General features: G+C 39.9%; 1 protein-coding gene across 1 annotated transcript; it reads left to right on the forward strand.

The window, feature by feature from the left end:
* Positions 1–255: 255 nt before the first annotated feature.
* SDHA (succinate dehydrogenase complex flavoprotein subunit A) lies at positions 256–16389 on the forward strand. The gene is made up of 15 exons (XM_027719357.1): positions 256–336; positions 3917–4003; positions 4307–4468; positions 5253–5396; positions 5529–5693; positions 6895–7043; positions 8372–8496; positions 9552–9720; positions 10287–10482; positions 11280–11451; positions 12782–12900; positions 13248–13359; positions 14446–14576; positions 15144–15257; positions 16039–16389. The coding sequence occupies exons 1-15, from the start codon at positions 271–273 to the stop codon at positions 16123–16125; spliced, it is 1998 nt and encodes a 665-aa protein (XP_027575158.1). The 5' UTR covers positions 256–270; the 3' UTR covers positions 16126–16389.
* Positions 16390–16507: the final 118 nt, after the last annotated feature.

Consider the following 16507-nt stretch of genomic DNA (forward strand, 5'->3'; position numbering starts at 1 on the left):
GTGTGTGTTTTCTGTGGGGTTTTTTTGTTTGTTTTGTTTTATTTTTTTAATTCCTCTGAAAACAGAAGCTGTTTAGGAACCTTTCCTCACGGAAGAGACACACCCGCAAGCAGGTTTTATCAAAGCAAACACGCAGCTGTCGGGTCGTATCCCTCAGGCGGCATCGAGCCCGTGACTTCGTCCTCCCGCCCCCCCGGCAGGGTTGGTCTGTTCCGCCGAGCCTCGCGCCTGCGTCTTGCTCGCCCGCTCCCCCCGTGCCCGCGGTGCGAGATGGCGGCGGCGGCTGCGCGGGGGCTGGCGAGGCGGTGGCTGCGCCCGGCGGCGGCTTCGCGGGCGGTGAGTGCCTGTCCTTGTTTGTGCCCCCTGCTTGTGCCCCTGCCCGTGCCGCTGCCCGACCCTGGCCCTGCCCTCCTGCCGCCGCCGGCGGCGGCCCGACCCCGCTGTCTCCCCCGTGACCTTGACCCGCCTGGTGCCCCCGGCTCCCCCCCCCTCGGCAGGCTCGGTCTTTCTGATGTCTTTTCTGGAGCCGTGCCGACCTTGCTGCTCGTGTCCTGGAGGCAGGTTACTCCTGAGGGGAAGACCAGGGAGTAGGTGGCTGTGGGCATGGCCGGGCCGCGCCTCCCGAGCGCCGTATCCTGAGGCCATGAGCGGAGTCCTGAGGGAATGAGGGAGGCAGCGGGAAAGGGATGTGCCGGGAAAAGGCCCTGGCAGGTGCAGCCCCAGCATCGGGGTAAAAAGGTCGCCGCAGGCTCCTTATGTATCAGGAACAGTGTGGCCAGCAGGACCAAAGAAGTGATTCTTCCCGTCTACTTAGCGCTGGTGAGACTACATCTCGAATCCTGTGTCCGGTTCTGGGCCCCTCAATTCAGGAAGGATATTGAGGTGCTGGAGCAGGTCCAGAGAAGGCCAGCGAAGCTGGTGAAAGGTCTGGAGCACAAGTCTGATGAGGATTGACTGAGAGAGCTGGGATTGTTCAGCCTGGAGAAGAGGAAACTCGGGGGTGGCCTTATTGCTCTGTACAACCCCCTGAAAGGAGGTTGTGACCAGGTGGGGTTTGGCCTCTTCTCCCAGGTAGCCAGTGATAGGATGAGAGGGTGTACTGCACCAGAGGAGGTTTAGGTTGGGCGTTAGGAAGAATTTCTTCCCAGAAAGGGTGGTCAAACGTTGGAATGGGCTGCCCGGGGAGGTGGTGGAGTCACTGCCCCTGGAGGTGATTAAGAAAACACTGGATGTGGCACTTGGTGTTATGGTCTTGTTCACAGTGATGTTATTTGGTCGTAGGTTGGACTTGATGGTCTTAGAAGTCTTTTCCAATCTAATAGATTCTGTGATTCTGGACCTGCATAGGAAGCCAGTGTATATCTTCGTGTTGCTTGAAACTGCTGGTGATTATGCCAGAAGGGGCTGCTGAGGCATCTGGTAGGTTTGCGTTAGCTGGGCTGTAAGCTGCAGGTCCTGAAGGAAGGTTTTTTCTTCTCCGTGGTGAGGTGGGAGTTTGCAGTTTCTTTCCCCTGTTCTCACCCTGTGTGTGTCCATAATGAGCTTGGGGTTACAAAAGATAAACGTGTGGGAAAAGGACCTTGTAAATACAACTGTACTTGTCCCTGTCTTACAAAGCAAGTGCAGAAAATACAACCTACTGAGACGAGGAAAAGTTTAAAGGGTGTCTCTATGTTTTAGATGACAGTGAGATAGCCCTGATGGGACCTTTAATTTCATAAGAGCCACAATCTTCCCTGTAGCATTACAGTTCAGGATTGCTGTGATCAGCGTTTCCTTCAGATTTATTACAACACCTTCTTCTGCTTTGCGGACTTTTGTTCAGACTCATTCTAACAAAATTCAGTGGCAAGAGAAATTCTTATGTATAGCTCTAACAAAACAATTGTATGTGGATGGGAATAGCAGTTCTGAAGACTTGTTCTGCAGAAGCTTAGGTGTGAAAAGAAAAGCAATCTGCTAAACAATTGTATATTTTGTGGTTTTTTTTAATAATATACTTCCAGAATTCTCTGATGCAAAATGTATTAGATAACTGTTGATAGTGACTTCAGAAAATAATAAAAGTTTTTAGAAAGTAAATCAGTTGCAAGGTATTGTGTCAGAATTCTGACTGGAGATCGCAGTAGGCTGTTTAGTCTGAGGGGAGAAAAAAAATGATTCAATTTCTTTTGAGGCTTTAGAGCATAACCAGTTATGGTTTTTCTCCCTTCAGTCATTTGCACTTTCTTTAAGCAATACCAAGTATGTACAGATCTCTCTTTGTGTGCTGTCTTCACATACAGTTAAGATTTTGTTTGAATCACATAATCCAATAACTGAATGTGTTGTTGCACATGTGCAAGAAATTATTGCAGTGAAAGGAGCTGTACTGTTGCTGGAACAATGTTTTGGGAACAAGCAGGTAGTGTCTGCTATAGAATGCGTGGCTGCTGCATTTCAAGTGTGCGGCGTAGAGTTCTGTGGGTCTCCCTCCAGGCCTGTGAAAGTAGTTTTGCTGCAAAGAGGAGACCCCATTTCTGCTTGGGGTGTGACTTGGGAAAGCTGGTTTTCAGGTAAATTGTGTCTGATGTTTAGGTTCATCTGGCTGTCAGTGGACTAGTTGATCTGTTTTTGCATATGAATGAAGAATGTTAATGAAGAAGATTGATACAGAGGTTAAGATGGTCATGGAATTGCCCCGAGGCATGATAACAGGGCAGTGTTAAGATTGCTCTTATTCGAAGATAACTGTAAAAACCAGAAATATGTTAGCAAGTCTGAGTACACAGACTTGTGTAACTTGCTGTTATGCAAGAAGATAATTTGAGGAAACTGGTATGAGAAATGACAAAACTAAGTTGAGGAAAGTGTTCTGTAGTTCATGTAAGAGATGAGCAAAGAGGTGGACATTTGGAAGTGATGAGGATGGAAGAGCTGCTTGGTAGTGTAGTGTAGGGCGATGGAACTATGAATGTAACAGTTGCTGGAAAAGACAGATATCTCTCCAGTGCATTTTAGGATATATTTCAAATAGGGAAGTGCTGATGTCACTGGGCAGGTGACTAGTATGGCTTTGTGGTGCTCTTCTCAGCAGTCATACATGCTGATTTAGGTGTGTTTTTTGGGCTGCGTAAAGAAGGAATACCAGGTTCCAAGGTGTTGGAGAGGAGGAGACTAAAATTCTAGTTGTTTTAATCTATTGAAGCAAAGGCTGAGTACTGAGTAGGTGTGGGTTCTTTTGGTTTGGTTTGCTTTTGAATATGTCAGGGGAGAGGGAATGACATTGCAGAAGGGTAAAACTCGTGCCCCTGTGCTTCATTTAAGTATTAATAAATGTTTTTAAGTGTGTCACTAATTTAATAAGAGCATGAGAAAAGAGAAATATCTCTGACTTTTGAAGAAATGCTTAACTGGAACAGCATTCCCTACAACCTATTTTTTTCAGTCTTCATTATTCTGACTACCTGAAATAATTCAAATTATGATGATTGCTCAATATGAGAGGTATTTGCCGTTACTTCCTGTGGTTCTTATTATGCTGTCTTCATCTTTGCTTAATTATGAAAAAAGATGGAAGACATCTACAGCATTATTTACAAACATATTCTTCTGTTGGTGCTGCCTCAGAGAGGTCTGAGAGACTGGTCACTGTTAGTGAAGTACATAAGGGATAGTCTGTGACATCCTGTTAATTGCAGGGTGTTCTCTCATCCAGTCAAAACTTGATACTTTCCTACTTTTTATTCTCAGTGTGATCATAGAAAGACAGAACTTCATTGCATGTAGCTCTAAAATGTATTCGTACAATAGTCTTGTGTGCATGGTGTCAGTGATAAGTGAAAATTTGTTATGAACGTAGGGTAGCTGAGAATACCCAGAGTCTTCCTTGTGGAAACCTTTGTTCTGTAACAGTTGTCTCGGCTTCTTTCCGCAGTGGCCAGCGGCATGCCAGGTTCCTGCACGCAACTTACACTTCACCGTCTATGGAAAGAAAAACGCTTCTACGAAGGTTTCTGATTCGGTAGGTTTGTAGTTTTTGTATCATGAGTAAGAGATTAAGTAATACACCTAATGCTTGAGAGTGTGTAACAGCCAGGTACTTGGCTTCTAGTGGAGTGTTGTGTTCAAGTACCTAGTGAGACTGAGTTGCTGAAATGCCTGCCTTTTTTTAATGATAGTTTTCACCCAAGAGCGTATAACACATGTAGCAATTGCTGCAAGAGTCTATGAAGAACACTAAACTTATACTGCTTGTGTTTCTATGAAACTTGTTTGATCTGTCTTGAACTATTTGTGATCATAACAAACTGATTTATTTTTCCAGATTTCTACACAATACCCAGTAGTGGACCATGAATTCGATGCAGTTGTTGTGGGTGCGGGAGGAGCAGGTCTGCGGGCTGCATTTGGTTTGTCAGAAGCTGGATTTAATACAGCTTGTGTTACCAAGCTGTTTCCCACCCGATCTCATACAGTTGCTGCACAGGTGAGAAATAAGGTAGAACAAATGTTTAAAAAATGCTTGTTGTCAGAAAGCTGATTTGGATATTGAATCATAGAATGGTTTGGGTAGGAAGGGACTTTAAAGATTATCCAGTTCCGACACCTGTGCCATGGGCAGCAGTGCCACCCACTAGATGATGTTGCTCAGGGCCCCACCCAAACATGTTTCAAGGCCACACTTCTATTTATAAATACTGCATATTTAGTTGAAACTTTTGTGGAGGGCAGTATATGGTAGAATCACAGAATCATTAAGGTTGGAAAAGACCTCTAAGATCAAACAGTCTAACCATTATCCAAACACTGCCAAACTTTATATTAAGTAACAGGTACTTTTCAGTGTCTTTCCAACCTAATGACATTGCAAGACACATTTTTTTTATCTCCCTTTCAGTTGTTCTTATTTTTATTTCCTCACTTATGTATTCATTTATGTATTCATTTTCATTTATGTATTCATATTCATTCACTTATGTATTCATTTCACTGCCTCTTTTTTCTTCCCTTTTCTAAAGATTTTCAAAATGCAGTGCTGCTTCTGTGTAAGTTTGTGATTCACTGTGTTTCACAAAACTGCAAGATGAGTCACTGTGAAACTGAGAAACTTCAAGTTTTTCAGAGCCACATGAAATCTGACTTTACTGTATTTCACGTACACAGATGCATAAGTGGTGTGTGATTTTTTTTTTTTTTAATAGAAATGAGATAAACCTACTAAAGCTGTATTTTAGTAATGTAATTCTAGGCAAATGGATTTTCATTTTCAGGGAGGGATCAATGCTGCTCTGGGAAACATGGAGGATGACAACTGGAGGTGGCATTTCTATGACACAGTGAAAGGGTCCGATTGGCTGGGTGACCAGGATGCCATACACTACATGACTGAGCAAGCCCCAGCTGCGGTGATAGAGGTGAGACCCACTGGAATTGATGGCAGCTGTAGTTATTTATTACATAGGCTAGCTCCCAAGGAGATCTCCTTAAAATAACTGGTTGGATTGTTATGCACAAGAGCTTCTGATGCTTCTGTTTGGGTTCAACAGCTGGAAAATTATGGCATGCCATTCAGCAGAACTGAAGAAGGAAAAATCTATCAGCGTGCATTTGGTGGACAGAGTCTTCAGTTTGGAAAAGGAGGACAGGCTCACAGATGCTGTTGTGTTGCAGACAGGACAGGACACTCACTCTTACATACTCTGTATGGCAGGGTAAGCAGTGGTGAAGTAAACTTGGTTTGGGTTTTTGCATTTACAGTTAATGATTTTTTTTTCCTTTTTTCCCCTAGAGTTTGAAAAGAAAAAAATCAAACCCAAACCCAAACAAAACCTGTAGCTGTTCACATATGAATGAGGAATCCAGGGGAATGGCTTATAACAGTTCTGGGTTTCCTTCCTTTGTGAGGCAATGTGGAAGGATATAGCCTAGATGATGTTTGTTTTTTGTCAGGAATAAGCAGAAGCAGAATAAATAGAAAGATTGTAAATATGATGGCTTTCATGAAGACAATGGGTGTTAATTAGTGTACACTGTTAGCTTTGTGGTCTGGAGTAGTTCTTCACTCTTAGTGCTTTCTTATCTGTTGATAGACTCAAAGAGAATTTATGTAAATTTTCCCCCAAAAAACTGTTTTTCAAAACATTTGAGACAGCAGCATTGGGGAGCTCTGAAAAGAAGTACAAGACAGCATTGTCTTTCACTGTTATTCAAACGGGGAGCAGGGGAAGTTGAGGTGTAGCTGGGTTAAGGCCCACTGTGCATTTCTGAGCTTGCTCTGTGGCAAGTGACTAGCGTTCCAGCATTTCTGCCTATTAATTCTACAGATCATAACTGAAGAAAGTTCTGGTTGTTTGAAAATCATAGTGAGCTGCTTGAAACCTGAAATTAAGTACCTAGTACCTACTGCTTTTATTTACTTGGCAGCTAATTGCACTCCTTCAGGTTTGCACTGTGTGAGCGGCTGCAATTCAAATGCTCAGTGCTGCCAAACATTGCTCTGATCCTTGAGGGCATGAAAAAATGTTTGACTTGGTGCCCGCTGCTCCTGCTGGTATAATAGGCTCCCAGAGATGTATTCCATTCCTCCTGGAGAGCTTAAGTACAACGTGCTTGTACGTGTATCCAGCACTGCAGCTGGGGTAGCCTGTTGCCAAATGTAGAGGTGAAATAACAAGTCTGCTGGCTAGCTATGGCTTCTCAGAATTAAGTGATTTGGTAGTTACCTGTGTCTTTCTAAGCTAGAATAGATTAATTAGCAATTTTTTATAAATATTTGAGTGCAAACAGTCTTCCCTGAGAGTTGGTGGGTGGTGTTTGCTATACTGGTACAGCCCACATACATTGACAGTTTTGAAGAGAGGTTACTTAATTGTCTCAATTTTTCTTAAAGTTCCCTTTTTAATTTCCCCCCAGTCCCTACGATATGATACAAGCTACTTTGTTGAATATTTTGCGTTGGACCTACTTATGGAGAATGGAGAATGTCGTGGTGTTATTGCCTTGTGCATAGAAGACGGCACCATACATCGTTTTAGGGCAAAGAACACGGTCATTGCCACTGGGTAATGTAATGTTTGTGGTGAGGGACAGAAATTTGGGAGTGTTACTGTTGGAAGTCTGTGTGTTTGTGCATGTGTTTGAATCCACAGTGTGGAGGGGATACGTTATAGGTTCGTTCCCTCCACCCCGAAAGCAATATAACTGAATTCAGTCATTCCCTCTGAAAGAAGGCACATACTAATTTTGTGACCAAGTATAAATTTGGTTTGAGATCTAACTTTGAGTTCTAGAACACTGACATAAACTAGGAATGTATAAGAGTGGTATGTGTGATTAAACTGGTCTTTTGGTTTTTAAACTTTCTGTTTAAAGCAGATGCTGTTGCAATGCTACAAATGTGTATGTATATCTGTAGAGTCCCAAATTTCCTTTAGAAAACAGCTATTGTCAAAATTCTGAAGAATCTATGACATTAAGATGTTACCATTGTAATTCTGACTGTTCTAGGATGAAATTAGCAGAATATGAGTGTAACCTAACATTACTTGGTTGCAAAGTTTGTATATGTTTATTATAGTGCTATATGCATTAATCTTTTGCTGCTTATGGCTGTCTCCTATCTATTTCAATATATAAAACATTTATAAACATATATGTCATAGAAAAATATTTAGCTTGGTTGCTTATGTGATATTGCTTTCTTAAAGCCAAGGCAGTTTTCATACTTGTGTACTTTGAGGTACATACAATATGTACATTGATATTTCTTTTGAGAGTTTGTCCTGAACTTTGGCTTATTGGCAGTTCTCAATAACATTGGAGGCTAACCTAGTTTTCAGCGTAAGAATTCATGTTTAATACCTAGAAAACTAAGTTTTTAAATATAAGAATATAAAGTTAGGAGCCATATTGAGGATATCATGGCTGGGCTTCACGAACGAAGATTTGGGAAGGCTCTATCCACATTTGTTACAGGCACGTTGGTGACTTAAGACCATTGTTATATGCAATTTTTTATAAAACTGCTAGTAATAGTTTGAATTAAGTTGAATGGTATTGGATTGATAGAATTTCCTGAAATAACTTGGGTTTTTTTTGCTGGCAGAAAGGCTTCTGATATTACCCTAACTAGCCTGCTTTGGAGTTGGTATTCTTTTTTTTTGACCTTCCGTCACCAGCCATTTTCAAATATGGCTGAGCATAACAGGGCAATACCAGTTTGGTTTTCTTTTGGTTGAACTTAGTGCAGGAGAGGGCAAACCTTATGCATTTTTCTTATTAACCCTTTGCTCTATTTCCACTGTTATACAAACAGCATAATTGAGTGATATGTTCTGGTGATGTTTTAATTTTTCTTCCTGCTGATTCTGTTACCTTTTGTGTTCCGCAGTGGGTACGGCCGCACTTACTTCAGTTGTACCTCTGCTCATACTAGCACGGGTGATGGCACTGCAATGGTCACACGAGCTGGGCTTCCTTGCCAGGACTTAGAATTCGTTCAGTTTCACCCTACAGGTACAGAATATGAAATAATACTCCCAAACACTATTTTTAACGAGTTGAAGAAAGCAACAGGCTTTTCTTTGCTTTAAAATGTGCTCAAGTCAGTTTGCACTCTTCTGCAGCACTTCATTAGTTGCTTGAGAATGTGTTTAGATTTGTCTGCAACTCCTGTTGAATATAAATCTGAGAGTCAGACTTACAGTGTGGGAAAAGTCTCAGCTGTTCCAATTTAAAGACCAGTGTTAAATATCTTGAGGTACTGTCTTTGCTAACAGGTTTTATGAATTCAAAGCTGAAACCAATTCACCTCTTAAACTTATATCTCCTTTGTCTTTAATATTTTAATGGTTAAGGTACATATTTAGGACTGTAGTTTTATAGCACAAATCAGTATCTAAACTGTGAACAATGATTGCAAACTAGATTTCTTTTGTAGCTGATTAAATGCTTCATTTTAATTTGTGGGGGTTTTTTTAACCGTTTGCTTAAGTTTACAATCATAGACATCCAACGTTCATTTGACTGACTTAAGGCTTTTCCAGTTAAAGAAGCTTCATTGGTTGTGTGATAATTCTGTAGCTTTTAAGATAATTATCAAGTGCATGAGTTGGTTTGTGGTTTTGTTTTCTGTGATGACCAATGCTGAAGGCTAGATGGGTCTTCCTTCTCTAAAGGAAAAGAAAACTGATTATTCCACGCAATTTGAAGTCAGTCTGTACTGCTTTAGCCCAGGAGAAGAGGAAACAAAAATAAGCAAATAATTGTAAAATTCTCCTTGCACATTGATGGGTGCCGATCGCTTCCAGTTTTAATATTTTTAAATATTGTGGGTGTTCCAAATCAACTTACTTACCTTTCAGGAAGAGTGTTTGAAAGGAATAACAACACTTTTTTCTATGTAGTCCTGGGGGACAACTCCTAGTGGTATATTTAGGGTGGAATGAAGTCTGCCCATCTGACTTACTTGCATTATTATTAGGAAGATCTTGTTTATTCAGTGTTTGTCATCCTGATTGTGAAGCTGTGTAGAAAATATCTCATTCGATGGTATTTTCTTTGTTGAACAGGTATCTATGGGGCTGGCTGCCTTATAACGGAAGGGTGTCGTGGAGAGGGAGGTATTCTAATTAACAGTCAAGGTGAAAGATTCATGGAGAGATATGCACCTGTTGCTAAGGATCTGGCTTCCAGGGATGTAGTGTCTCGTTCTATGACCATAGAAATCCGTGAAGGAAGGTTAGTTACATACTCTTAGTGAAACTGCAGAATAAATACTCAATCATGCTAGACTGTATGCGGTGCAGTAGTTCATTTGATAAGCACGTGATAATTTGTGAGAGTGAGCTTTAATAAGTGTTAGCTGATCTCCTCATGTAAGGCTGAAATTTTTCTTGTTAATTCCTAATGATACTGAAAGAGAACAGAAGATGTTAGGAGTCTCCTGTTTGAATTTGATGTGTCTAGAGACAATTACTCTTAATGTATTTGCTCTTACTGCAAACAATGAACATAATTTGGTACTCTCTTCTCTTGACTAATTATTTGTACATATTTCTGCATTGATATACTGGTTTAAAGTCTTAAACAGTGTGAATTATTATGAAAAGAAAGCTGGGAGTTGGAAAATGGTCTTAATTCTGCCAAGTGCAAGAGTCTTATTAATGTCCTAGATATTAATTTTTGTCAGATAACATTTGAAAAAAAAGTTATTTATTTTCACAAGCAAAACAAACTGGGTTAGAAATGTTACTAGTGTTTGTAAATTCCTGTTATGTATTCCAGTGTTGCCCTTTTTTCGGTAGGGGTTGTGGTCCTGAAAAAGACCATGTATACTTGCAGTTGCACCACTTGCCACCACAGCAGCTAGCAACCCGTCTCCCAGGGATTTCAGAAACAGCTATGATATTCGCTGGAGTTGATGTCACTAAAGAGCCTATCCCTGTTCTGCCTACTGTGCATTATAACATGGGAGGTATTCCTACTAACTACAAAGGACAGGTAAGTAATATACATCACTTTTGTTTTTTTTTTTCATCATCATTGTAATAGGAAATTATTTTCCAAATATAAAAGCATTAAGAATGTTTTTCATAAATGTAAGGATGATTAATACCATTATTAATAGTAATATAATGATGATGTCAGAATACTTCAAACACACAATCTGGTTTGTTTTTAAAAATAACCTGAAAACCATATTCCAGTCCATCTGGAGAGGTGGGAGTTCCAAGAAACATCTAAAATGAAGCTACTGTCACATCTGACAAAAATTCTGTTTATCAAGTTGAAGATAGTATAGTTGAACACTGATCAAACTAGAGCTCTGTTGCAGTCTATAACTTGAGTTAATATATATTAATTCTCTGCAGTTCACGTGATCTAAACACTAAAGTAGATTCCTCCAACTGACACGAGTTAGAAGTCAATGTGATCATGTCAGCTAAATTCCTCTGTTCATGTATTGTACTTGTAAAATTTTATTGTAAAATTTAACCTTAGAAATGTGTGCAGATCAGACTATTCCTGTGCATTTCCAACTCACTGCAAAATTGTCGGGAAACAGGGCCATGTACTCTCCATAAGCATGCATAAAGAGGAATTTGGGTTTAGTTCCATCTGCCGTATAGTATTACTACTTACCCTTTAGAAGTAAGGTAATTATGGGTTTAGAGTTGGAGAAAACTTACGGTTGCTGTGTTTCATCCTTACATGCACATGACCTTTGCAAATAAGGAGGTTTGCAATGTTATAAATTGTTTGAAAAATGAGTATTAATTGTGTGTCTGAAATGACAGGTGATTACACATGTGAATGGTCAGGATAAAGTGGTACCTGGTTTATATGCTTGTGGGGAAGCAGCCTCTGCATCTGTCCATGGTGCAAATAGACTTGGAGCAAACTCACTTCTGGATTTGGTGGTGTTTGGTCGTGCCTGTGCCCTTACTATTGCAAATACGTGCAAGCCTGGTAAGTCTCACTTTTTTAGAGACGTTTACCTTTATGATTTTATTTCTGCCCAACACAGAGTTGTTGCTGCCTGAATCAAATTTAGAATGATAGACATAGGCTCTTATTTGTTAGAAAAGAAAGAAATCAGTGTTGATGCTTTTTATAGGCATGTTCTTTGCTGTGAAAATATTTTGACATTAACATTTGCTTTGTAAGTTGATACTTTTAAAACTAGAATTGGGTCAGTGCTATTGGCAAAAACAGTTGTTTATTTTTTTCACAAATTAAAACAGAATACTGAATGTGAAGACTGACTTCTCTACATCCTGCACTATCTTCTGTGTCAAAATGTAGTCTGTCTTACACTTGGCACTTTTGTGTAGTGCAATTTGCTGACACCTTGCTGATTTATAAGAAGAACTTACATGCAAGTGATAAGAGATGGATACTAAACATCTCATTCCCTGATGGGATTTAATATTCACTGCTGAATATTAAATATTTTAAGATACTCTGGTTCAGCAACAGTTACTGAGCTGAAAAAACAAACAACTCCCCCAACAAAATACTGTTAGTGGCAGTTATATTGCCAGAGCAGCTGAATTCCAGCAGTCATCATCTATTTTCTCATTGCTTAATGTCCAAAATAATAAGACTGATTGTTTTTTCAGTCTGACTGCACAAGGTGCAGAGTGGTGGTTCCTGTTGGTATTGGCTTAGGTCATGTGGTATTTCTTGTTTGGCTTTGTGCCAACGTTTATTTGAATCTCTCTGTGGCTCCTTAGAGTTTGAAATTGTAGAAAGGGTTTTATTAGTCTGAACGCAAAGCTACACGTGAAGTGAACTGTGCTGGTAAGATCCTGTGTTTGGTTTGTTACCCAGTAACACATGGATTCCAGTATTAGAGCTAAGAAGCAGAGCTCATGTAACTGCCAAGCTTATGGACCTGTACTGGTCCCTTAACAGATCCAAGGGAAAGGTGGGAGGTTTGGGAATGAGGAGACAAGGAAAGTATAGGAAAAGGTGTTAAGGACCACAAGCTTATTCCATATTTTAGAAGAATTTTGATCAAGTGCTGCTTCTAAGGAATGAACAGCAGAATTTAGCCAAGCCTATAAAATCTCTATGAATTGTCATAGTAAAGAATGGGATTCATATGTTCCTCTGTGAACTTTATTTTTGTATGGATACTGTTGGTGGGAGTTCAGGAAAGTTACAGTTAATGTGTACCTCAGAGGAAGCAAACATATGGTGTTTTAGTCAAATCTTTCAGTAGTCGTTAGTCTATGAAACTGCCAGTAACCAAAGCCAAGCCAAACTACTAAACTTACTGACACTTTCTTATTAGGAGAGCCAGTTCCCCCCATTAAACCAAATGCTGGTGAAGAGTCAGTTGCTAATCTTGACAAATTAAGGTTCGCTAACGGGAGCATAAGAACTTCAGAAGTGCGACTTAACATGCAGAAGGTAAGCCTGGTGGAGCTCTCAAGTACAGGGTGGGAGAAGCTGCAAGCAACAGTGGGGTTGGGTCACCTTGCAAAGTGCACTTCAGGATTTGCTTTGCAGAAGTAAAAAGTGTGTGATAAGATTGTGTGCAGCAAAGCTTGTATGTCTTCTGTTAATTTCTTCTTCCGTCATGGTCATTCCTCTTGTGTGGTTTACTTGCTGTATAATCGAGTGGGGTTTCATTTGTTTGGCGTGAATAGAAGAATGGAGTCAAACCAGCTCTGTAGCAAACTCTGTTGGAGCTAAGGAGGTTACATGGGTTCGTTACATGCAGTGTATCAAACTGATTTTGTTTTACTGTGTTGCAGGCAATGCAAAACCATGCTGCTGTATTTCGTACTGGTTCTGTACTCCAAGAAGGCTGTGAAAAACTTAGCCAAATTTATAGTGATCTGGCTCATCTAAAGACTTTTGACAGAGGTAATTTGATAGCAAACAATACACCTTGGCCAGAGTACTCTCTGGGAAAAGTGTTGGTGTTTGGGGTTTTTGTCCCATAAACTTTATGTATTTCTTGAAACTTTGGCTGAAGACTTTGACCATTTTGAATCTTTCAGAATATTTTGTAGAGCCCTACTTACTAAACGTGGTAATCAGTAAAATACTTGATCTTATTGGTCATTTTCTGGTTGCATTATCTTTCAAAGAAGCAGAGACTGAAATTGGATTTAACTGTGTGAGGTACAAACTGCTCTTCTCTCAGAACATGAGGTGAAGTTGTTCTGATATTAAGATGAATGATGAACTTCATTAGTATCTTCTGAAAAGGCCAGGGAGTTGCAAGACTATTCATAGACTTAACACTTAGTTTTCATTCTTCATCTGAGCAGATCAAAGTGCATGCAGATACTGCCATGTCTGGCAATGTATCTTAAGAGAACTTGGTTATTTAAGTACAACTGATGATGTACCTTTTGTTCACTCACATGTATTTCTCTTCAACTACTGCTATAGGACATGTTTTCTAACACTAAAAATAGAACTGGGTTTCTTGGACACTCTTGCTAAGCATCAAGAAAAGTTAAAATAGCTTAGAATGGAGATACATTTGTGTAAGTGAACTTGAGTCCATCTTGAAGAACCTTGTATGACTAGCAGGATTTATTTTCCTCTCTCAGATAGGTAGGAAGGAAGGGAAAACCCTGTTGTGTGGATCTACTAGGGATATACTTAAAGAGCTATCATCTAGTCAGATCTTAGGGTCTGAAATGAGGTATGGGGACTGAGTTTCAGGCAAGAATCTATGGTGTAATTTTGTCTCAGTAGTACACATGCAACAGGGACTGGTAGAACTCTAATTTTTCTAAGATTCATGATGATTGTTAGGGTGTTGGAGTCATTCCTGAGCTTTGCAAGCAATGTGAGTAATTCAGTGTTGTGGAGTACTGTGACTGCAGTATGTAGAGCTTTGGGTAGCTCAGTTCTAAGTATCAACAATAGGACAGAAGTAAATTGAGGAATGATTGTTTGTAGACCATTTTCCATAGTATTTTAATATTTTACTAGGTATTGTGTGGAACACTGACTTGGTGGAGACCCTCGAACTGCAAAACCTGATGCTTTGTGCTCTACAAACCATTTATGGTGCTGAGGCTCGCAAAGAGTCCCGGGGTGCCCATGCCAGAGAGGATTATAAGGTATAAATATTTTCTGTGACCTGCATGTAGGATTGAATTTCCTTGTTATGTGTCCTCAGATGGATTATTTTAAATTAGTAATTTTTTTCTAAGTACAGTCTTCAGTGTTATGATTAGTGTAGTATTTGTTTGGGGTCCCATCTGTTCTGCTTTCTCTATTCTTATCTGTTATATATAAAATGACCAATATATGCAACACTGGGCAACAGTCTTGAGAAGAGTTGTTCAGTGTGTGCATCTGAATGATTAGAGACCTCTATAGCTCTCTACAGTAATACAGAGGACTTTATAGTAATATAGTAGGACTGTAGTAATAACATTATGAAGGCATAAACAGGACATAAGCTTGCATACACAGAATAATTGTCCTATGCAAGGGAAGTTACCTTAAAGCCCTTGTTAAGCCTGAGGATTTAAAATTGGACACGAGCAGTGTTAAGATAAAGCTCGCTGTCTGTTTGGAGACACGCTTTGTTACAGTTGTAATTGAAGTGCAACTAATTGTGTGGTTTTAAAGTGATCTGCAGATATAACTTCTGGCCAAAACTAACCTAATTTTCTTCTTAGTTACGGGTAGATGAGTTTGACTATTCTAAGCCACTCGAAGGCCAACAGCGAAAGCCATTTGAAGAGCACTGGAGAAAGCACACCCTTTCATACGTGGATATCCCATCTGGCAAGGTACATGATGCTTGAGGGTCTTTTTTGCTGTCAACAGACAGCCGCTTGCATAGACAGCTTTTGTAATCATGATAATACTGTCACAAAACTTATTTTGTTGCTGAGTGACTTTGCTATTTGAACTGGAATTGTGTTTCCCCTTGTGTAGGCTAGTTCAAAAGCTTTTCTTTTCTAATGGTGACAAAACCTGTTGTTGGTGTTTAGCATAGTGGCTTTATGGTATTTCAAAGATAGAACTGAATTGTGACCCTATAGAAGTCTTGACCTTTGGGGTTTTTTTTTGTATCTCATGTTCTGAATCCTCTTAATTTCCTCTCCAGCCAGTTTTAACTTTCTTGAAACTAGTTTGAGGACAAGTGAGAACGCTTCACTTCCTGAATAGCTGCTGAGAATGGAAAGAAACACAGTTTTGTCTCCTAACTGATCCCATTGGGTTCTCATTTGCAGGGCTTTCCTAGATGAAAGAATTAGGAGCTAGCAGTCTTAGCCAAAAGTTTACTTTTGTTCAAAGGCCTTTTTAAAGTCAGTCTTCTGATACCATTTCTGGTCAGGCTTTGCTTTTAAGGAATTTAGTCAGTGGTAATGTGATGGAACTTTTAACGTTCCTTGTAGGTTACAAACTGTTCATTTTCTATGGAAGGAAATTAATGGAGAAATTAGCTTAACATCCATCAAGTCGTTCTGTTATCTGTGTTATTTGGCCATTCCTATTAGCTAGACTGTCTTGTTTAGATGCAGGATGTTTGTTTGTCCTAAAGTTGTTTTTTCCCTTTTGCTTCAGGTTACCTTGAAATACAGACCTGTGATCGACAGAACTCTGAACGAGGAAGACTGCCAGACCGTCCCGCCTGCAATCCGCTCCTACTAGCAACTTGCATTTCACTTGAAGCCCTCTCCCAGACGGGGCCAGTGTACATAAGCATAGCACAAGCAAAACAAAACAATGTTATCACTAGCAATGAATGGAAAATACTGACTAAACATTTCTCCACCTTGTATTCTGCTGTGGCTTATTGTACAATTATTAAAAATAGAATGCAGGAAAGCTTATGTTCTTTCACCAGTCTGTCAAAACTGACAAGGACAACACAAAATGTGTCTAAATAAAGTCATTACAAGTCTTGTATTCGTATTTGTTTGAATATGCTGATATATATATATATATATAATTACAGTGCTTTTATCGTGAATGTATAGTTAATTTCCATGCTTTAAGAACAAGAAAGGTGATGCCTGGTGACAGGACAAGG

This window comes from Pipra filicauda, unplaced genomic scaffold (assembly GCF_003945595.2).
Source record: "Pipra filicauda isolate LSUMZ 115617 unplaced genomic scaffold, ASM394559v2 scaffold631_size203912_pilon, whole genome shotgun sequence".
Taxonomy (NCBI): domain Eukaryota; kingdom Metazoa; phylum Chordata; class Aves; order Passeriformes; family Pipridae; genus Pipra; species Pipra filicauda.